This window comes from Corapipo altera, unplaced genomic scaffold (genome assembly GCF_003945725.1).
Source record: "Corapipo altera isolate COAL_440 unplaced genomic scaffold, ASM394572v1 89, whole genome shotgun sequence".
Lineage (NCBI taxonomy): Eukaryota > Metazoa > Chordata > Aves > Passeriformes > Pipridae > Corapipo > Corapipo altera.
The window spans coordinates 1,333,423-1,357,471 of record NW_020884968.1 but is presented as its reverse complement, the minus strand read 5'-3'; the positions used below and the strand labels follow the sequence as shown (position 1 = coordinate 1,357,471).

General features: G+C 36.9%; 1 protein-coding gene across 3 annotated transcripts in view; it reads left to right on the top strand.

Moving 5' to 3' along the window:
- Positions 1 to 24,049, top strand: part of SEPT7 (septin 7) — a 78,467-nt gene that overhangs the window by 15,475 nt on the left and 38,943 nt on the right. For all 3 annotated transcript variants that reach the window (XM_027665007.1, XM_027665005.1, XM_027665006.1), the window contains exon 3: positions 2,476 to 2,578. In XM_027665007.1, the coding sequence (XP_027520808.1) occupies positions 2,476 to 2,578 (103 nt within the window). The remainder of the gene's footprint in view (positions 1 to 2,475; positions 2,579 to 24,049) is intronic.

Below are 24,049 nucleotides of genomic sequence, written 5' to 3'. Positions count from 1 at the left end.
AGAAGTCAATTCTTTAACAAAAAAAGTACTAAGTTCTAAAAGCTGTTGCAGGAATTGAAGAAACCCAATTCCTAGTTTGTTCTGGTCTGTTTAGAAGTAGCAAGTTATGAAAATATGCAACCATTTAAAAAACAGTATGTTGAAAGCTTCAGTTTTAATTGGTGTGCCAGAAATATGAATCTGATGTCCATCCTCAGTATTTTGAACAGCTCTTTCCTGTGGAGTATAAATGCTCCCGTTAAATACAACATTAATGCCCAGTGTAACGCTTCATACATCTTCATCTTTCTGATTAGTAACATTTATATTTCATTATCTAAAATTGTGGCTGTAATTGCTGTAGACCCACTTAACAGAGCAAACAACCCAAAAGTTGCCATCTATTCTCTTTTACCATTTTATACTCGATCTAAAAGTTCTTAGGAGTAAAACTATCCTAAATGTGGAGCTGTATATGAAGGAGAAGGGAAGAGAAATAACAATAATTCAGAACAATAATTACATGTAAATCAATTCTTTTAAGCGAAAGAAGCATTAGCTAGAGTTAATAAGAGGGTGAGCTGTTTCTGGTAAGCATGACACACATTAAAAGGTATGTAGATGTTAAAAAATGCAGATGGTTGACAAGTAGAACCATAAGGAGTGTCTGACTGTGATTAGATATTTTACATCTGGTAGGATGAATAGCAGTTCCATATCCTTAATAGTTATTAAGGACCTGCATTGTTAAGGAGCTCTTTAATCTTAAAAAGCACCAATCTGCATGTCATGTAATATCTGAAGTACTGGCTGCTCAGAGTTTTAGACTGTGATAGATTCCATTCCTCACATGTAGTTGTAGTAATAGATTGGAAAATTAAAACAAATATTTGGATTTTAAATTCCTGGCTGATTTTTTTTTTTAATGTTTTGAAACCTTTCAGATGAGACTGTTGCTATATTGAAACAAAAAACATCTTTGAAAAAGAGTTTCTTGATGACACCAGGCAAAGATTCCTACATTTAGAGAAATAATAGTGTTTGTTGCATTGTGTGTATTTAAACTTGAAACTATAACTTAGTCTTTGTAGTGGTGTAGCTTTGCTTGCTACGTAGTTTGTTTGCCAAATGGAGAAATCAGTTATGTGACTTTAAGCAGAGAGTCCATTGATTGGCTGCTGGATTGCAAAGAGACTAGTTGTTTTTGCATTCAATGCTTTAAAGGGGACGGTGGATTTATATGCATGCAAGGAAGGTTTGCTTTAATTAAAAAAAAATTATATTTTTTTAATTTAAAGACTATGAGTTATTACTGCATTAAGTTTGTTCTGTCAGTTTTAGGAAAAAAACCCATTGAAATAAGCATGAGTCAACCATGCTTATGCTTAAACATGAGTCAACCAGACTTGAATTAGCTATGCTCTATTGCATACAGTAGAAAAATTTGTTAAAAGTTATTTTTTAGAATTCCTCCATCCTCTTGAAGATAATCTTAGGGAGTGGAATTTCAACTTGAAGACAGCACTTTAGCTGTGTGGATGTATATAACTCTCTTAAACTCTGAAACTGAGGCAGTAGCACCATCACATCACATCCTCTCAACTTTGTGTGGGCATAAAGCCTGAAGGCTGAAATCATTGCTCCATGAGAGGCAATGCCTTATGTTGCTTTAAGTAGACAGTTGTCTCAGAAAGAATCTCTGTAAAATAACTGTCTTGTCTCATAAGACAATCCTGAGACCTGCTGTGATAACAAACACATTTCTAGGACTCTGCTGGAAGAGTGATTTAAAGGTAGCACAGTTGATCTTTGGAAGATCACTGGCTCTAGTACAGTGAGGAGGAGGCATTTTAAGCACTTCCAGCATTTTCATTAATGTGGTGAGAAGAAGTAGCAGCTAACATCCAGAATTCTCCTCCTGTTTCATAGTAGAGGCAGTGTTTTGGGTAACTTCTTCACAGTACAAGGCAAATGAAGTTTGTTGCAGGGCCTACTGCGTTGATGGAGTTCTGGGTTAAGCCTGAAGGCATCTGCTTGTGTGAGCCAGAAGCAGGGGGTGTCAGGTTAGTCCCCATCATACTGGGGCAGTACCACCATGACTAGGAAAGCTTTATTCTTGGTACTTGCCTGTATTTCAAATGGGCATTGGTACAAAGTTGATTATACTTTAATTTGTTTGCACATTCACACTCTTGGGCTTGCACAATTGTAATGTCGTAATTGTACTTGCTCAAAATACTGTTAGAACTACTGTGCCAGTTTTTTGGCTATCCAGTCAAAAAAAATCAATTTTCCTGATTTATTGCTGCAGTTCATTGCACTGTCTTGAATTTAAGCAGCTTAGCTTGTTGCGAGGTTGGGTAGACAGCACTTTTCTACAAATGTGAAAATGAAGTTAGTGTTTAAATAACTAAAAAAACCCAAAACAAGCCAACTAAGAATTCACATGCTTTTCTTTTAACTTTTTTTTTTTTTCCTAAATATTTCTTGCTTTAGCAACAGAAGAACCTTGAAGGATATGTGGGGTTTGCAAACCTTCCAAATCAAGTTTACCGGAAGTCTGTGAAGAGAGGATTTGAATTCACACTCATGGTAGTAGGTAAGTTTTTCTTTGAGTAGTGATCATTGGAAGTATTTTATTGTAGTTCTTAAAATCTGTGATGATAATGTAAATGTGTTTTGCATGGTCTCATGAGAAAACATGGATCTTCCCCTACTAGACTAGAGTGGTTAAAAAGAACATGTTATCTGATGTGCGAGTTGATGAGGAGAAGAATAAATAATGAGAACTGTATAGTTCATACTGTCTTAAGAAAAACATTTGGTGTGGATCTAGTCTAAAATGTGGCTTGCAAGTATGACAGAAGTAATTTGAACTTGGATTTTCATTCTAATAAAAAAAAAAAATTACCTTTTTTTATGATTGAGTGCAACATGGCAAACCTTGTACATAACCAGGCAATAGGATCCTGTATATCCTGCACTTCTGTGGCCACAAAACTGTGCTACAAAATCAAAGCTTTAATTTAAACAAACCTTCCTAGTTTGTATGGTTGCAAAGAAAACCAAATGTAAATAGTTTGTTCCCTACGGACTACAGAAAATGGGAAACTACAGTTAGAATGAATGACTAATACCAACCAGAACAGTTCATTTAGGCTTCAGTGATGACCCAAATTGTCAGATTTCCTGCTAGGACATCTGATTTATTTTTTTTTTCCCTCATTCTTTTGAGTGCTTTTATGATTGTAGACTGTTAGTAAGGTTAGGTACGCTTGTGTGTAACTGATACTACTGGATATGTGACCCATTTTTGACATGGTAATGATCAAAATAATAATAATAATTTTAAAAGTGTTTTGTAATAGCCAATGGTTGCTTTGTTGGTATCTAGCTTTCTCTTTTGTAAATTGGCCAACTTGATAATGCTTCGATGTTTTGTCATCGAGACAATGGATATCTTGTGCAGACACTGTGTACATGTAGCACATAACATAATAGTACTGTTGGCAGAGTTAGAAATAAGGGTCAAATTGGTGAAAACTCGTAGATCAATCAGTGAAAACTCGATGTAGATAATTTATAATTTTCTTTTGATTCCGGAGGTGAGTTAGAATTTTAAAATTTGAGCGTTTCTTTTTTCCTTTGGAACTTGATTACAGGTTCCTTTGTGCTCTGGCATCCAAGTACATAATTCATTATTTGGTACAAAACTCTTTAGTCTTAGATAAAATTTGTGTTTCTGCTATCTGCATGAGAAAAAGAAGAGGAAGGGAGGAAACTGTCTTCATAAGTGGTAGATGTAGTGACGTCTTAGAACGGGAGAAAGTCTGTAAAATTACCTTGGTGTTCTTACGTTTGCCCGTAGCTAAGTTAAAAGCAGTTGCACTTAGGAGAACTGTAGAAGATTATGACTGTCAAGAAGAAAAACGGGTCCAAAGTTAGATTGAAAATGAGATGTTGGTCAGAAAATTTTGTTCCTAGTTTTACTATTTTTGTACTTACTACTAAGATTTCATTCATTTGCATGGAAATGTTAGCCATTGTCTGGAAGTTTCCTCAATTAAAAATGCATCTAACTCTCTTCTTTTAACCCTTAAGTATAGAAATCAGATGCTTGAAAGTGAGTGTTTAAACAAAATGATGGCTAATCTTTTAGTACCCTATCATCTGGAGAGGGGTGGGGTAGAGAAATGATTCTGTTTCAAAGTTACATGCCCTGAAAAAAAAGTCTGTTTTAAATATGAGTATGCAACAGTTTGTGTATTACTGGTCACTTGTGTTGGTAAACGTTGCAGTGTAATCTGCAGTTAGATTCTTAGAATTGTAATTATTTATTACTGCATTTATCCTTTGAGATAGTGTTCTCTGACTTGGTTTGAGGTCTTTAGCTGACATAATGGTACAGTTCTGTACAGTAAATGGAACTACCTGTACTCTATTTGTTAAAACTTGTGTATGGTCAGTGCTGGAATAATAACAATACTGAACGTATTATCTCTTGGAGATAATCTAAAATATTCTCCTGCTCTTTCTACTACCAAGAGACATGTGTGCATGGCTACCTTTTGGGGGTAAATTGCACAGTTACTAAGCTACTGGCTATCTGCTTTATTTGTTGGTCCTTGGGTGTCAGTATGTTACCTGTTTGTCCTGAAAGGAAAAATGAGAAAAACAATGCTTGTGGTTGCTAAATGGGGGTACAAGGAAGAAAACAAATAATAATCAAGATCTGTGATCTCTGTGTCCAACTATTTTCGGGTGTCTGTGAGGCTTGATATTGCAGCTAATGCATTTGTACAGAAACTATTTTCTAGTTGTCAGTTTAGTCTGGAATTGTCAGTTAAACTTCATAGATGTGCATAGCACGATGTCTGGCTTCTTTGTCTTGGAATGTGTAGGATGAAAAGTCACTGGAGCAGTGTTTTGGGGGGACTTGTTGGTGTGGTTGTACTATTGCCTGTGTTTCTGCTATTGCAGAAACAATTCAGTGGTCAGTTTAACAGTGTAAGATATTTGGGACCAAGCGAGTATTAAGTACAGCATCAAACAGATCGGATGTTACTCCCAGCTGGAATTTTTGCAGGGATATTGTTCAGTTTTGCAGAACCTTTCTGGTGCTCAAAGTGTAAATGCACTCTATAAAATGTGCATTTTCCCAGTTATTACCCTGGAGATGATGGGACTGCCCATAGCAGCATGTGGTGGCTTTTTGCACTTCTGTTCTGCCAGTGAAGTTGGAGAGTGGGCTTTCAAATTTGGGGGTGCATAAGGCTGAGCAGTTGTTGAGTAACTTATAGCATAGTTTCTAGAGCAGGTTATCTGCTCCATATCTGGGCTGATCTAAGCTGGTTGGGGGCATTACTCTCAAAGTGACCGCTCTTCAGCCATGTGGCCAGTGTTCTGTCCTGTAACTTACTCTTTGAGCCAGGACTCATTAATTTATTTGAGGCTTGTGATGCTAGTGAGGTCTTTTCTGTAAGTATGGTTGCTAATTTTGAGGTGTTCTGGTGTTTACATTAAATATACCCAAAGGATGAAGTGGTTATGAACTGCACTCATATGTATATGACGTTTAAATACCCTTTTTATATTTAATGTTTTAAGAATCATTGAAAAGTTAATCGTAATAGAAGTGGTGTTACTTTATAGTATTACCCATAATAAGCATTTCAGCATTTGTCTCATTAAACTCTGTTTTCTCTAAGTCATATTGTTTCTTCTGTTAGTGTTCATGAACTTCTCTTAAGAAACTGAAGACTGAAATATCTCTTTGTTTTCCTTATTAATCAGTTGTCACTCTCAGTTATATTCTCAAAGGCTAAGCAGTAGTTTTTGTTGCACTGCTTCTGAAATTACTTGGTTTATTGAATAAAAACTAACAGGCACCTCCTCTCAGAATAAGACATAAAGTAGGCAGAAGTATGCATTAAACTGAGCTTCATTCTTGATGATTTCAAAGTAAGACATTTAAGTAGTGGTTCCACATCTGAAATATTAAAGCTCAACAGTAGAAAAAATATCAGGCTTGCCTTAGTAGGCTGCTTTCTTTATAATCTTGTATAACCTCTTCAAGTATAAGATAGTTGTTGAAACACTTGAGAACCCGACATAAATATTTAGTCTGTTTGAAATCCAAAGTGTATTCTCTGCATTTCTCTGCTGTATGGGTTTTTTTGGAGGACAGTACACGCCTAAGTCCAGATGCTTAAGGAAGGAAGACTTCACAGTTTAAGAAAATCTTAAATGTTGAATTATAGTTCTGTCTGTTTATTAATATAATTACACTTGCTTAAATAGTGGGCGTATATTTTTGTTTTAGAGTAATGAGGTGTAGAAGAAATAGTTACTTTTCAGTGTTTCTTCCTTCTAAACACGGAATCAGGAAATCCCTCTTTTGTTGTTCTTGTGTTGAAATGACGCTGGTAATGTGATTTGAACCAACACCCAAGTAGATGCAAAGTCATAATTTTAAAAAATTCTTTTCTCCTGTGCTTTATGTACTCAATAATAATTATTTGTGGTGACTTTTCCTAGAGCTATATACTTTAAGCTGTTCAGGCTTCATGAGTCTTATTAGAGGTTGGACTTTCAAATTTTATTTTATTTAAAATCATCTGATTTGGAATGTGCAGAACACTTACAGTCAAGTGACTTTTCAGAGGACCTTTCTACGAAGTTCATAATTCTTGAGCAACTGTTTGGTAGCTTTGACTTTGAAAGCTGTTCTGAAACCTGTCCTATAGTAAATTGTCTGTTTTGTTTCCAAATTGTTGCTTTAGCCTTGTAGATCACCTGTGGATTACAACTTCAAGGAAGATGTCACACAGTATTGTCAGAGTGCTTAGTTTGTAATTATATGCACACTCAAGTGTTTTGGTTTAAACATGTTTTTTTGGCGTGGATGCAAAGAAAAGGACTGTATTTTGCAAGACTTGAAGTTATGTTAAAGTAGCAGCACACTGATTTTAAAATGCTTTTATTGTTCACTGAACAAAACTTGGACTGGTTTAATATTGGTGTCTTCTGGTGATGGATCATGTTCTGATTAGAATTACCACTTTCATAAAGCATATGGTAGGTTGGGAAGAGTAAATAAATGAAAAATAACCTGTGGATGGGCAGTACAGTTTAGTAGAAATAGCTGTGGGATGTTCCCAGTTCATGTTGATCTGCTGTGCTTTGAAGGTTTTAGTGGTGTCCCTAGTAGCACCATATCTGTGAGTAGGTGCTTGGCCTTTGGTGCGACCTTCATTATCTGGTTTCTTAGGATCAGGGAACTGTCATTGCTGGGTGTTCAATGCCTAACCTTGACATTATTCTAGAGGCCTCTAAGCTCTACTACCACACAATTGTAGCTTAACTTTCTTTTAAACCTACTGAAGGGGGGAAAAAAAAGTGAGTTTTGACCTTTTGAGTAAGTTCTTAGCTTCCCCATGTTACGTTGTTGCATTGGAGCTTTTCCTTGTGTTTACAGTCAGGAGAGTACACTGATGTACAGCTCTTGCAAAGAAAAAGCATATTATGGAAAAGAACTGGCAAAGTTTCTTGCATGTGTTCTGCCTTCTTTTCCCCTGTGACTTCTCACAATACCTCAATTGCTTCTGTCTCCTACCCCTGCTACATCTTTGGCTGCAGCTCATCTGAAGCAACTTGCTCAGTGACTGCCTGCCTGTCTGGCCAGTACTACTGTACCACTGGGCTGGGGCCGGGTTAGACAGCAGTTTCACTTCTCAGGGTACCTTTTCCATAAAGAAAAATTGAAGTCTGGGTTCAGCTGTTGTGGTGTGGTGGATATAGCTCCTTTAGGAAACTAAATTAAAAAAAAAAAGAAATTAAGCTGCAGGTATTCTGTTGACAGAATTATGATGTTTCCATGAAGCACAGAGTTGTTTTTTAAGGTTACAAAATTTTTCAAAGAAGGAATTTGGGTTCCGGTGATGGTGTCTACAAAGTATTAAGATTGATGGCTTAATACTTACATGTACCTGATGGAGATGCCAAAGCAAAATAGGTTGAATGGAGTAGATAAAACTACTCCAGATAAAAACTAAGGAAATTGAGAACTGGTGGAACTCAAAATGGAGGCAGTGCTTGCTTAGAGATGACATGTTCCTCTGGAGTACTCTCTGTTGTTGTTGGAGTAATGCTTCGCCGATAGCCTATCACTCCTTTTTGTGGAAAGAAGTTGATAAAAATTTTTTGGAAAGACAGAATAGATGAACTCTGAAGATCATTCTGTGAAGAAGTGAGTGTCTGTTCAAGATGGGAAAGATCGGTAACCTAACAGTGAGTTTACTGGCCTGCAGTGCATGATTTTCCACTGAGTTACTTTCAGATGAGAGCATATTCATGTGAGTACTTGGCTTCAATTAGAAAATCTTCTCTCGTACTTTTTTGTTGGTTTATGGGTGGATTTTGTCTTCTTTTTTTTCTCCCTCTTGTAATGCAGTGAACTACAGTTTACAACATGCTTGCTCTTCTTGCCTCTTTTTGTAGTGTTGGAAAGAAACCTGCATGAAGTCTAAAACCTGATGGAGGAAAAGAAAAATTTTACAGTGTGTTATTGTTGAAAGTTTGTCAGGCAAATTCAGTTAATCTACCTATTTGAGCTTATCTAGAAACTATAGCTCTTGAAAGACTCTCACAAATTTCTCCTAATGTAGTGGCTTTTAATCACTCAATATGGGGAAAAAAAAATCATCTTCATTTTTTGTTAGGCTCATTTTAAACATTTTCGTCTGTGCAGTAGCCTAAAGATTCTAATGACCAGAACTAAAGTTGGTATTTAAAAGGATTGATCTTCAATTCTCATTTTTTAATTGTTTGCAATTACGACATTAGCTGGAATTGTGGTGCTTAGTGGATAACTTCTAAAGAGCCTTTGGATTTTTTTTCTCTTATTAAGTGTTTGGATGCAAAGCTTCTTGAGGAGATTATATGAAAGCCAACTCCAGTGAGGTGCCTCTTACTGGATACTTGCAGTTACATGACTCAAATTCTGACAACTAACGTTAAGTACCAAGCACTAGTATTATTAAAATATTACTTTGTAAAATTAAGGTAAGATTTTGTAAGGCGTAGGTTTTTGAATATAGACAAAACTGATCTCTTGTGCAGCAGCATTTTGGTCAGAGCCTAATTTCTCTATTAAAGTTCTTTGTTTCCTGGTAAAGGTTTTCATGGGAACAGACTTTTACTTCTAAATGTGTGGATGTGAATCCATAATTTCTCAAAAATCTGCCTGTAACCTAATTGGCTTTTATTTCTTTTAAAAAGTGATGATTCTGTTGGAAACATTTTCTTTTTTCTATGTCATTACCTTGTCAGTCTCATAAAAAATGGCATTAGTTCTTTTACTGGGTCTCTAATAGATGAATTCAGGAAATTTCATTAGAAATTTCACAGTGTTTTCTAATGTGATACTGTGTTCTGCATTGTGTAGGTGTCATCTTCACTTTCTTAAGCTTTGTGGAGTTTTTTGGTAGTTACCAATATAATTAATCCTGTCACGGTGTTAAGTGCTTTCAGCCCAGTTGTAACTTTTGCTGTGTTTCTAACTACATAAATACTTTTGCTCCAGGTGTTTTTTCTTATCCTAGCTTACCAGTTTTTCATTTTATTTCCAAATAAAAATGTCCATGCTGATTTTATCCACCTGAACGTGCACACACATGCACACAAGCACACGGTTACTTTGTTGATATTTAATTTATTGCAGTACCGTTGTTCGTTATGACGAGATCAGCATTTGAACCTGATTCTTCTTCCCATTGATGACAGTTTTGTAGGTCACAGTTTAACTGAAATGAATGGATCTGGCTTTCTGATATTAGAATAAGGATAGTTAGTCACTGCAGGATGTTCTAGCTGTGCTTTTGTAGATGCTCAGCTATAGTGGCATTTAATGTGTGAACTCGAACATGTCTTAGGGAAGGTACCAAACTAATGGATATATTTTATTTCTTAAATTGGTTATCAGGTGTCCTGGGGGCGTTACATTTATAGGCTTAGGAGGATTCACAGAGTAACCAATTACAGGTTACAGGAAGGGGTTAACAACCAGTAGGAAGGGGTTAAAAGGGGCCAATGAGAACACCTTAGGACATTCCTGCATGGGAGACAGTAGTCCTTCACAGGGGGTGTCAGGAAGAAGAAAGCATGAGTTAGCAAAGAGACTACAAAAAACCATTTTGAAACATGTTTAAACCACAGTTTTCTCATATACTGCAGATTTCCTGCCACAGTGTCCAACACTTGTTTTGATGCTACTCAGCAGATTGTCCTGAGCTCTCATGGTGCACCGGTAGTGTGTGAGCTAAATGTTGCACATCTAGTAAGCAATGACCTGTTAGAAGTTACACTACTACTGTTTTCAGTTCCTCAGCCCTGGATAGTAAGGTGCCACTTTACTCCAGGACTGGTTTTGAGTCCATCTTTGCCATACAAACCTAGAGCATGATTCAAAGTAGAAGCCAGTTTTTTGTACAGATAAATATGCTGTATTAGTTTAAAACTGACTCTTTCTTTTTTGCTGAGCATGTTAGACTTGCCTGCTGTATCAAGAACAGTGGACAGTTTCGTGAAGGAATAGGTTCATATTCTAACCAAAGTGATATTTGTGGATAGAGTATTTCTGATTTAAATATCCAGTTGTTGTAAAGCCACTGTGACCCATTAAATGTGATTCGCTATGGTTGTTTTCCCTCTGATTTTGCAAGTCAGAATCCATTTGAAACTGTTAAATTTTCTTTTTCCGTTGTTTTTCTGTATATAGTACGATTATTGCATGCAACTTCTGTTTTGGGGTTTGGGTGTTTTTCTTTTGAGCTTCTGAGCACATTTACTGATAAGTTAGAGTTTATGCCATACTCTTGTCTAGAATTACTTTTGTTGAAGAGAATGAACATCTAATAATAATTTTAGCTCTCACTTCTATTTAGGTATTGTAGTCTGATGGTTTTTCTAGTCATTTACCGTAATACAGCACTTAAGGCAGAATATGTAGACTTTACCAGTGGTTGGAGGTTTCATCAAAATACTTTTTTCTGTTTGAGTTCTTGTCAGCCTTTATTTTCATCCTGGTTTTTCATTGTAGGTAGTTTACCAGGAGCACAAATGTAAGAACTCTTGCACTCTGTCTTGGAATGGTGCTAAGTTTCCATCAGTGTTGATTTAAACTGTGTTGAGTGTGTAATGATGGCATTCAATGCAGTTCCTTCCCTCTGTTAAGCTTGAAGTGAAAGCTTTCTTTGAGGGTCCTGGCTTCCTAATTTCACAAGAAGTTCTAGCTTTATATCACTGAAGTTTTAACTTCAGTCATTGATGGAACCTTAAGCCAGAAATTATGCTGACAGCTTATAACTGGAGCCACGGGTGTGTCAAAGTTAATGCAAAGTGCATCATTCTGGTCCTTCTGTTCATGAAACTTCTGCTTTGAAGGCTAAACGACTGTTTCATGAGGCAGATGCTTCCTCAGAAGGGCAGAAATGGTCTGTGATTGCAGAAGGCCAAGGGCTTGATTCCCTTAAGAGTGAAAAGCAATGCAGTGGAAGGACATGGATAAACGTGAGCCAGCTAAAGGCGTCAAGTGTTAGTTCTAACAGCATCTGGCCATGGTATTTTACTGCTTGGGAGTGGTGCTATGTAAGGTGACAGCTTGCCTTTTGGAGAAGAATCTGAAACATTCCCAGGTGACATCTGAAACTGCAAACAGCACTGCCATTTGAAATAGCAGTTTTGCAGTCTGAAGTCATTATATGTTAAGTTTTGAATTTATGGGCTAATGCAGAATCTTGGGTTCGCTTTCTGTTTCTAAGGCAGTGAAAACAGTGGTCTGAAAGCAGCTGTTCGATGTCTGTGGAGCACTTTGCAGTACAGGATAATGAGCATTGTGTTAAACTGAAGAAATATGAAACAAACCACTGCTGAAGTATATAATTATCAGATAAGCAGAAGGTGACACTTGATAAACTTGAGTGGCAAAGAGCAACAAAGGGGATTCGTTGCACACATGCATCAGTTGTTATTGCCTGGATCCACATGGTTTATGTTGTCTGTCTTTCGAGATTCAAATACTATGCGTTGTGTTCAAAAGCGTGGTAGGGAACCACATGTTTTAGAAGTGAGTGACATAAATTTTCAGTTTGTTCCGGTGTTTTAGAACTTGCTGTCCTTGATCTATTGTCATTTAAGACCTGTATTTTTTGCCCTTAAATGTTACTTACCAGAGATATAACAAAATGTTATGTTGTTCTACTGGGATGGAAATGCTCATTTTCAAGGCTCTAGTTGTCACCAGTCAGACCAATGGTTCACTGAACTAAGGGGTTTTGAACTGTTGCACCAAATGTAGTTGGATTTGTATTCTTTTGGAATAATCTGGTTTTTGTTACTAGTGAAGGAATCTCAGGAGTATTCTGAGTTTGTCTCATGAAATATCTGAATGGTTTACCCATGATATAATATTCTGGTGAGGAGCTAGTTTAGCTTTCATTTATAAATATCCCCTGTAACCCTGTGATGTAAATCTGTAAAACATTTACTTTGTATCTGTATTAAACTGTGATTCATTAATTTGCCTTCACATCTGCACGATTTTTCTGATGAGGAGATACTGTTAAAGTTTCTGTCTCATGCTGCAGGGGGTTTTCTGTGAGTTAACTTCTTTGTCTTGAAAGTCAGCAATTCTCTTTTACCGTCTGTTCTTCCTTGGTTCAACGTATGAGACAGATTTAATGTCAGTTTCCGGTTATTTTTTGTCCCTCTGTCTTCCTTAATAGCTATTTTTATCTGCCATTGATTGAAGATGGTTTGGTTTGTTTTCTTTTTGCCACCCCAGAAAATGCTTTACATGACAAGTGGCACTGCCTGTCAAAGAGGCCTTTGAGCAACTCATGTAATACCCTGCATTAAAAATATCCTGTCTTTACATAAGACTGCAAGAATAAGTAACAGAAGGGGCTTTTTAAAGGACCTGAAGACAAGCTTGACTCTGTACAAGAGTTTTCTTGGGTCTTGGATGAAGCGTAGTGTTCAAGTTTATGTTTAAGGGTATTTCCCTTCTGAACTTACTACATTTCAGTCACCAGATTTTAACCTTGTATCTCCGGACTTCTGGCAAAAGACCTGGGGAAGGTAGAAACCTTTGAGATGGTTGCATGTGTTTGCAGCTGCCTATTTGCCTGTGCTCTCAGCAATGGAACTTAAGTTATGAGAAGAAATCATATAATCTGTTTATATGTGTTAAGTGTATGACACTCCCTGCTCTGAAGAAGCCAAAGGTAACCTTGTTACTGTGAGTCTTCCAATGCAGGAAGAAGTAGCCTTAAACAAAATCACAACCACCTTGTTTCCTTGTATTCTGAAGCCTCTGGGAGGGAACTAACACAGAAGTTATTTTCAGCAGGAAAAGTGAAGCTTCTTGTCCCACACCCCAGCTGTTTTCCATGGGACCACCACGTGTGACCTGAAACTAGCAAAGTCAGACCTTGAGGAGGATGAACTTGCTTGATAGGCCAAATCCCCTCCCCTATGTAGGTTACTGTATCAATAAAATAGCACTTTATGTTCATTTGTTCTGTAAAGTTGTGCTGGAATTTTTCCATTTTTATTCGGTTATGGTCTGGGATGCTTACAGTACATGCAATTTTTATTTGAATTATTGTTTCAGGATTTTATATTGTCTCTTACTTCCTGAGTAACTGAAGCTAAAAAACGAAACCAATTAACACTGCAAGGCAATGTCTTCTAACAGTGATTTTGCAAAATCAATAGCTACTTCTACTACCATACAGGTAGAGCTTAATCCAATAATGCACGTCTACTTATTAATTCACTTAATAGACTAACACAGTTTGGTGGTTGAAAAACTAAATCCATGTACTTTCTGAAGAAGAAAAACACACTGTTTCTGAGATATAGTCCTTGCTCTGTACATTTTAATCCTTTTACCTGCTGTTGCTGAACTGTTCAGTAATGCAGTCACTCTATGATCAAACATTTTTTAGTGACTGAATGCAGAGAAATGAGTTGAGACCTGGATGATCAGGCCAGATTTTAGCTTTAAGTATTCCTTGAGTTGAAACAATTTGGCTGGAATAATCACAGCTATTTCAGTCTATGTAATAAGTAAAAGGATATGATTTTTATACACTGTTAGACTGTTGTTTGAGCTGAGGACAGTGTCCAAGTTTTAATTTGACTGTAAATTTATCTACTTTGGTTGATTTATGTCAAATGGCAAGCATTCAGATAGCTGAATTAAATAAAGCTGACTCAGAGGAAGTATTTTATGAACTTTGCGGATACTTGGACTGTTTGAGGTTCTGCTCAACAGTTTCTGCTTTTACAATAAACACATTTATTCTATAACTAATTGAAAAACATTTTCATATACCTGTCTAATTAGACAGAAGCTAAGACCTGCAAGTTCAAGACAACAACTGTACTGTGTAATCAACAGACAAACTTCTAGGCATTATATGTATATCTTCTTATCCCCCAGTTTTGGCACTCTTCTAAAGTATACTGTCTGGTCCCTTTTTTTTTTTCTCCTAAAAATAAACTTAATTTCTTAAAGTAATTTGCTTTTGGGGCACAGTGAAGAGTGCTCTAATTGTATTTTCTAATGCCTATTAAATGGTGTTGAGTGGCTGACTGAGACCAGGCAAGGATACAGACAGCAGGATAAGTAGAAAATACAGGAAATCAGGAGGAGGATCATCATTATGGCAGTAGCTGAAATCATGACATGGTACTAATTTGGAGAAAACAGGTATCTGTAAAGATGGATGAAGAGGTCTCCAGTTGCGTGCCTCCTGCAGTTTCTTGACTCTGCTTGGATAGAGCTCTTTTAAACGCTTCAGAACAGCTCTCCTGCTAATAAATGTTAAGCAGCAATTTCTTGCTTCAAGTTTGTGACTAGCTGAAGTCTGTGGCTTTGGTTTTTGAGAAGTAAATTTTGAGTTTAATAGCATCTGGTCCTAACTGTTGATGGTGACTGTTTCATTATTTACTGTTTGTAACTTTTCAAAGACACATGTTGTCAAGAGATCAAAGTAAAAATCTGTCAATTGACACCATGAGCTTTGGGAGATAAGTGATATTTCAAGGCAGTATCACTGCTTGCTTGGATGCCTTTCTACAGAATTGTAGGGTAGTTCTGGTTGCATGGAATCTCAAAAGTCATCTGGTCCAGCCCTTATTCAAAATACTTTCATGTACTTTTTCTTAAGCATCTGCTTTTGTCTTCTCTCAGGAGGAGGATATTGGGTTAGATACAATAAGCAAGATCCTATTTTGGAGTCACAGTTGATGACAGTCTGGTATTGGTCTGGTATTGGTTGCATTCTTGAACTTCTGATGAAACACAGGCTCTCCAGTCTGGTTGTTAAATTTACTTAGTAAATGTTTCTGTCAAATGAGTTTTGTCAAACCAGATAACTTGATAGTCCAAGCCTTCACAGAGATAGTAGTATCATCTAGAGATTCATCGTATGATGAGATGCTGCATAGTAGTCGCTGCCATTCAGCTTTCTCATTTTTCCATGGAGGTGGTTTCATTTTGCCTCAGAAAAGGCTGAATTACAAAAATACTTTTATACCATTTTGACCAGAAGTAGAGCTTGGGAAGATGGTTGTGGATAGTTTGATAGGACTCTGGAATCCTTGTGAAGCTAATACCCTTTAGAATTTGTCTATCGTTAAATTGGTGTCCTGATGTGCCTTGCTGTTGCTAATTAGGTGAAGTTAGGGCACTCACAGTATCAATGAGAAAACGAAAATATTTTTCTGAAAAGTAGATTTTTTTTTTTTTTAGCCAGAGATTAAATAGGATTGCCTCGAAATAGATAAAAATGGATAGAGACTAGAATTTGATTAAACTGCGTATAACGACAGTTTTAATTTGAATATGCAGAGTGTGAGGACCTTTGTCGATGTTTGTCTTTTTAACAAACTGTTACAGAACAGACAATGCAATTAGTGAGTAAACCCATAGTCAATTTTTGTATTCCTCTAGCATTTTTAAAATTGATATGTTATTGCATCTTTTTTTTCCGTGCTACTGAAAAGCAGCACAAGAAAGGCTTCCCTGTTACTGGTAATATGAACTGCTGGCAGATCGGGAACTTTTACTGCTTATTCAAATAAGATTGTTTGTCAGTTTAATGTATTTACCAGTTTCCTTAAATGGCTGCTGCTATCAACTTAAAAAAATAAAAGTAAAATCAATTTAATGCATGTGGAACATGATTAATATTTAAATAAGTAGTTTATTACAATGAAATAATAATAATATAAAAAAGCAATCATGCTTCCCTATAGCTGATGTGTTTTCTACTTGTTTTCATGTTTCTAAGTGGCTTAAGGTAGCTATATAACACTCAGGTTATCTTTGACTTGCAAATGCAAAAATAAACACCCTTGCCTTAGGAAAGACGATACTTTTCTGACTGCATTTAGTGGGTTTGGGGAGTCTTCTCATAACTTTCTCTATGTGCTGTTCATATTTGTGCTTTATGGAATACTCCCTTTTGACAAGGTGCCCTCTCTCCCCAGTAAAGTGGTTAAAGGCTTAATTTGCATTTTCGTCCCTGTCCTTGGCTGCGTAACTTTTAATTCTCCAGAACCACCTTCCCTATCCAGTCAGTAAGAGTGGTGGGATTATTTTTGCTTTGCTTTTTTTCTTGTTATTATTTGTAATTTTTTCATAAGGAGAAGAAAGCTGCTTGCTAATTGTCCAGCTACTGAGAACTACACCTTTGCAGGTATACTAAAAGAGTCAGTACTTTCTAGAAAAACAATCACATCTTAAGCTGTTTTTGTTTGTGTAGACACATTGTTAGTACTTCAGATGAAGCTTGGAGCTGGCTCTTCTTAGTTAAGAATATGAGAGTGTCTCAGCACTTTTAACTCTATGGAAAAGACAAAAGATCAACTTTGACACAGTTAGAAATATTGCACATTTTTGTGTGTTACAGAGGTAGGTGTATGTGCCCAATTTAGTTTGCCAGTAATTGCTGTATATTTCCTCTCCTGAGAATTCTCCCCGTAATCTGTCACGTTAAAACACCTGATTTTTCATTTAAGATATTGCTGGCACATATACTAGTACTGATAGTATTATCTGAGTGGCGTGGACAACTCAATAAATATTACCTATATATTATGAAGAGGCAAAAATGTGCAGCTTCTCTTATTTGTAATGAACTGCAGTGTCAATTTGCTGTCTCCCCCCTTTTTGGTTTTTTATATAAAGCCTCTACATAGATGAAGTTTTATGGTAGATTTTGTTACAAACTCATCTTGGCTTTCTTGATACAGTGAGAAGCCATTAAATGAGGTGTCTGTAAAAAAAAAAAAAAAAAAAATTTAAAAGAAAAAGTGAGCAACTGAGAATTTTTTGTTTCCCAGCTAAGGTAACTAAGAGGAGTGACTATCTTTGTTTCTGTAGATGTTCACATGTGATTTTTTTTTATTGTACCTTGATTACATTTATGCTTCTGAGAATGGAAGATTGAGGGCCATATACTGCATGCCTTTCTACCTGTTTTTTTCAAGCTGCTGTGTCATAGCAGCATCATTGAGTATATTTGGCATCCTTTCATGTCCATTAAATTGTACAGATCTTGTTTCTGATGTTTCTGGCTGCAGTTTTTTTGTTGATGTACTTTGGACTCTCTCCGGAAGGCTTTTTATTGCTTACTGTTCAAAAAAACAGTTTTAGCTCTTTCCACGTATTCTGACAAAGTGACTGCATATGTCAAAACATATGTATAGCTTCAGAGTTATCTGCTTCTAGCAGCAAGCAAAAGCTGTGGTTCTTGGAGCTATTCTGGGAAAAAGTGAGGACTTGATATACTGGGTGTGAAGGTGGGAAAGTACCGAAGGGGAAGGTGAAAACAAGAGCCAAAGGAAACATCTTGTGTTGTTTCTCAGTCTTGAGATGTAAATTTTGATTTGCAAAAATAATTAGTAATTGAATTTCCATGGATAAAAAGGTGGAAAAATGTGACTGGGACAGATATTCCTGCTGTGTGCTGCCATCTTGGTTTGAATTCCACAATTCAGATTTAGTGCTGGATGCTGCTGCAGAAGTGGAAACGATGTGGCTGGCTGGTGATAAGGTAGGCAGAGACAGCAGAGAGCTGTGGCTCATGGAGAACCTTCCTTGCTTGGATCTGCTAGCTAAGGTGAATTTCTGTTCAGCCTCTTGCAGTGTGCCACAAGAGGTTGTCAGACCCATGACCCACAAGGATTTCTGTTATCTCGAATCTGCTGAATACCACAGCTTTTTCTGATCTTTCCTTGAGGTGAGGTTACACTGCAGTAGTGCAGTTGAGTGAAATAGAGGTGGTATACTGTGTTTCCCTAAAAGATTAGGATAAATGAGTTGTCACTTAACACAGTTGGCTACGAAGGGGATTTCTTTTTGTCAAGGGAGGCTCATTGCCTGTCTGCTTGAGTCATGTGTACCCTGGACACTGTGCATAGACACTGCTTAGAATTAATGCAATTGCCTATCTTCTTTAGAAGATAGCTTTTGTAATTGGTCTGAATATTGTATCGTGGGGAATTTTTGAAAGCATAAATTCTCTACCTCTTTCATCGGAAGCTTTTTTTGCTTTTTTTTGTTAATGGGAGTGAGCTCATTGGGTGTTTCCTCTTAAATGTATTTTAGTCTTGCCCTTTCTGTTGTCAAAATATCACTAAACAAATCCAGTAGTCCTCTTGGTATCACTTACTCTGGTTTATATGATTCATGTCTAACAAAGACTGGCACTGTAAAGGTTAAGTGCAGAATTGGTTCTTGCACAGATTTGGTGATCCACTTGCCCTTTGTCTGAATCATGCTGTGGATCTATTGACTGCCAAGGTTTTCTTGCTTTTTACCTTGTAGCTTGGTGGGAAGTTGGGTCAGTTTACTGGTTTCAAAAGGTGCTTGACATAACACTTTAATCTGAGCTCTCCATCTAAAACTGTAGGTCATGATAAATCAGCTGCATCCAGAACAGCAGAGGATACTGTTGGTCCAGAGTGCAGTATGGCTTAAAGAAATGCAAAGGAATATATGGAAGTTATTCCAAAGCTCTTTGCCTTCTGCAGCTCTTTTGAGACATGTAATCTCTCTCTAATGTGGTTATAGAGACCTTGCATATAGGATATGAATTTTGTATTCTTTCTAATAAACAAAGCATGGATATGGAAATTATGATTCTGTGTTTTGGCTGGTTTTTTAAGAGTCTTACAAAGTAGCAAAGAAAATGTTGAATACTTTGTTGGGAACATTTTTTTGATATAAAGTGTAAGTTTTGCTAAAATACAGCAAAATATTAAATTTATTAAAATGTTACCTTTTTTATTTACTTATATAAGTTGTTGTGTAATGCTGTTTTTGAATGGTGTTATGGGGGTTTTGTTGGGGGGTTTTTTTGTTGGTTTTTTTTTTTGATCACGTCTGTATTTGCTCTTGGCCATATTTGAGTTTATGCATGATGACTTTGACTTGTACTATGTTGATAATTTATCTACTCAAGCTTGTCGAAACTACTCTAGCTTGCCTTTCAGAACAGGCTTCTTAATGTCTTAGTTCTAAGCCTGCTAATTAGTAGTCAGCATTGGTCATAAATCACTGTGTATGCTCCGAACAGGATTAATTGAGAAAGCTTTCTGCCTTGTTACAGGCATGTTTTTCTGGTGCTTTTTGTTTGAGGATATATGAAATGTAGTAGTTGTCTAGTGTTGATCCTTCCCACTTAAATGCACCCAAGTTCTAAAATAGTGGTTTATCTATGCTTTGGGTCCAGTAGTGATTTTGGAAAGAAGCCAGTAAAAAAAGATAAGGATGACTTTAAAGCTACAGTGTTGTGGGATTTTTCTGTTTTGTCTTTTCAGTAGTACTAATCTGTTTACTTTTATATAAAACTTGTATGCGAAGAGGTGCTCAAATATGTTGTTTTTTGTGAAGTGTCATGAGATCTGATACATAATGACACATTCCTGGTGGGAGTATCTTTACTGTATACTGTGCTATCTTTCATTTTCGGAACTGTGGGAATAGAGATTGCTTTAAGTTTCCTCTTTTAGGAACCAAAGGTACTTAATTCAATTTCTTTTAAGACATTCATTCATATATACTTGCCAAAATACTATTCAAAATAGCCTAACCGTGTTCCACAGCTTATTGCTGCCTGGGTCAATGGACTAATGTTAGAATTGTAAATAAAATATATTCAGTGGGCTGTGAAATCTCTCGAGAGTAGAAGTGTGGTTGCAAAAATCACATGGTTTTGTGTAGGCTCTTTTAGGTTTGAGTTTTTGAGCGGGATTCATGAATAGAAACGAATAGAACTAATTTCTAGTCCCTCTAATAGTGGAATCAAGGGTTGCTCCCAGTAATTGTATTCCAAGGCACCAAAATTATTACAGTTCTCATCTTTGGCTCTGGGAGGGGGAGAATCTCTGCTATTTTACGGGAATCCTGCTGTCTTGGTTGGCAAACCACCACCATCTTTTTGGTGGGGTCAGTGAAGTGTCTCTTGACTTGCTGGTGGTCCTTTAGTATGAGGAGATGAGGACTAGAAAGTACTGTTCTGCTGTAGAAGAAACAATGCTTCTTTCTGCTCCTGAAGGGAAAAGGAGTAAACAGAGCAACAGCAAGGCTCTGTGTAAGGAAACTGGAGTCCCAAAGCATTAGTACAGATGTATATTAAATATAATATAAGGAAAAAACTGTTTTGGGTGTGTTCCTGTTTGGTTGAATAAAGCTTACTTCCTCACTCCCATCATTGGGTGTGGGAAGACAAACCCTAAAGTTTTGAGGAAAAGGGGAGAAGGGAGGTTTGTTTCCTTTTGGGATTGAATATAAATTATACCCCTATAATTAGATAGTTTATCTAGGAAAAAGCTTTTAGATAACTGAGGCAAACAGCAGTGATCATGGAAAAGAGCCCCTTGAGACTAGGGAAGTATTCTGGATTCAGGTTTTAAAATTAGTGCTTTTATAGCCTAACTCAGGATTGTAGATGTCTGTGTTAACTATCAGTGCTGCTTTTTCCTCCATACCTTTTGTCGGGCACTGGAACACTTGTCCTTCCTTGTGGATAAAAGACAGTAATCAAGCTGCCTGTTGTCAGATCCCTCTTAGTCCACTGCCTCACTAGATGACACTGGGACTTCTTGAATTTCAAAAGGTGCTGAAGACTAGAAATGTCATGTAATTGTATAGACACTTTGCAAAATTCTCATAGGATTGTTGGACTTTTTCCTCCCTGAGGGACAAGATAAATAAGCTTTTTCTGTTCTACAGGTGGTTAGTTGGCTGATCAGTTAGCACAACTGTTACTGGCTAGCAAGTCTCACTTGTGTTTCTGGTCTGGCAAAAAAGTGAGCTGTTCAGTTTTAGCTCTGATCGAAATTTCATTTTTGAAGTGGATCTCCCAGTTGTTCCTGCTTACTGGGTTTTCCTTCACATCATGGGGCAATCCAGCAGCATGTGAACTCAATTTCTTTCAGGAAAAATACTAAATCAGGAGATTATGTCAAGGAATACAGCTAATAGGGTTCATTTGCTGATTAGCATTCAGTCCATCTGCGTTGAGGCTTTTGTTGAGGAAGTTTCTCAGGAAGAGAGAGTCAAGAGGGCTGAAAGAGGAACCTGTGCTAACAGTTTGGTAGGAAGGGAAGGCCAATGGTGTCCAGAAAACCAAACTTGATTCTCCTAGTTGAGGAACAACATGTACAATAATAGAATTTATAAACTTTTTTGTAAGTCTGTACTTGCAATAAAGCCCACATTAGCTGTTTACAAATGAAGGCAATTTTTCTGAGCATAGCTGTTTCCAGTAAAAGTGTAATTGTGGCCTTAGGTGTAGTCAGGTCTTAGTTCTTGTAGTACAACTTTTTAATGCAAATTTTGCAGTGTTTAGTGTTTCTTGGATGTAGGAAGTAAGTTTGTGTTTTCTGTGAAGCGATTGTGATTCTTTTTTTAAAGGATATAAAGAACCAAGGTGTCTAGTAGCAAGCTTTAGAAGTCTGGGGGTTTTTTGTGTGTAGAAACTCTGAGAATCCATAAAAGCTCATGACATATTCAACATGCAGGCTGTACACCGTAACTTAAACATTTCAAGTTAAATTGAACTAGAACAGTTCTAATTGCTCTTTACTGATAGATTACTTTGTCAAGTGTTGCAAACTTCTTGGTGGTAAAAGCTTCAGGCTTATTCATCTTAATTCCATAAATGTCAAGGCACTTAGCATAAACAGGTAGTACTTGAGGATTTGCAGTGGGTTTGCTGCATTTGCTTTTCCTACTGAGGAAATTAGCAGATAATTCTTTTTCCTCTTTGATGGATGGTGGGATTGTAATGATTCCCCCACTGCAGTCTGTTCCCATTTCTGACATTTCAAGATGATCAAATAAGCATGAGGAAGCTTGCAGGAACATAGGTATGGTACATCAGTAGTAGACTTGAGGAGCTTTCAAATATTTGCTGAGTAAAGGCCTATAGTCATCATGATCTTTAAGTTTAGGAAATTGATTCTAACAGCAAAAAGAAACCAGTGAAAAATAATTTTAGAATCTAGTTGGTATTAAAGATGTGAGCAGGTTTTTTACGCTACTTTACAGATGCTGTGAAATCAGTGTAGCTTGGAGCAAATCTGACCTGATTTGAAATGACAAATTTAATTCTTAAGAGTATCTTGTATCTGTTATCAGAGGCACTGTAGCTGAAAATGGCTTTTCTGTTTCTTCCTGTGCTGCTGATGTTACTGTTGTCTGATCACTTTAAAGTAGCTCTTTGTAGGCTATTTATACTTAAATAAGAATTTTAAAAAATATATTCTTTGGGACTGAGAGAAGCCATCCGGGTCACTTTGTGGCCTCCCCCAATCATGAAAATTTTCCCTTTTAATCATTGCAATAAAGATTTTCAAATTAAAACACGCTGGGGGCCTCTCCCCCCAAAAAACAAACAAACAAAACCAAAAACACCAACCAGGGCTTTGCTTTTTGTTGGAGTACCCTCAGGATGCCTGACATCTACAAGGACTGCAGGAGTGGCTAGTTGTAGTACTTTATTTTTCAAAAAAGTTTCGGTTTAAATCTTTGTTGCATATGTTTTTAGATGGCTCCTTTCAGAATCATAGCTAGATATGTCTTAGGAAAAAATTTGACCCAGAAAATATGCAAACTTTATGTCCAGTCCTTCAGGATTGTTTTAAGCAGCAGAAAAGGCACAGCTTATGCTTATGATGGGGAAGTCCTTAAATCTAGGAAGAAACAGGAGTACACATCTCATTGTTTTTACAGGGGCTAAAGGCCCCCTGGATGCTCCTTTTTCAATAATTGAGCAGTTAGCTAAAGAGAAGGATAATTTTTTTTGGTTTTGAATTTACTCATAGGGATGAAAGAAACAGTACAGCATCCTGATAGGGATTGCAGCCCTGCATCTCCAACTGAGGGTTTATGAAATGTAGTAACTCTGGTGTACAAGTAGCAAGTTAGGACCAATTACAAGTAAGTCTGTTGGCCATGAAGCAATTTAGGCATATAATTGAAATGAAGCATTGTTAGAGATGAGTGGGGAGGGAAAAATGCATCTTAATGGAAATTTGTAAGAAAAGATTGTATTTTTCAGGGGTGACAATGCCAACCTTGGTCTTTATTTTACAGTATAGAAGAATTTAGATCAAACTGTAAAAAGTAGTTGACCTGAAACATATGATGTAAAGAGGAAATTTGTTGTGGTTGTTTATGGTGAGTTTATTTTTGGAAGGAATGTTCTTGGGAGAGTAGAGGACTTATTGATGTTACACTGTAACACAGCTCAGCGCAGCAGATTTTTGCTGTTTGAATCTTGCCTAAAACCATTTTCCACAGCTTTCCAATTGATTTTTCTGCAGGACTATTCACTGCAGCATAATTGGATGCTGGGGTGACTAGTGCAGCTTTCTCAGTATCATACTCAATTTAGGACTCTGTCCTTGCTTTCCCTCTGATTAGTTTACATAACTTAAGTGCCTCACTGTTAAGGAGCCTTTTTCAGAAGCACCATGGATTTGGTCT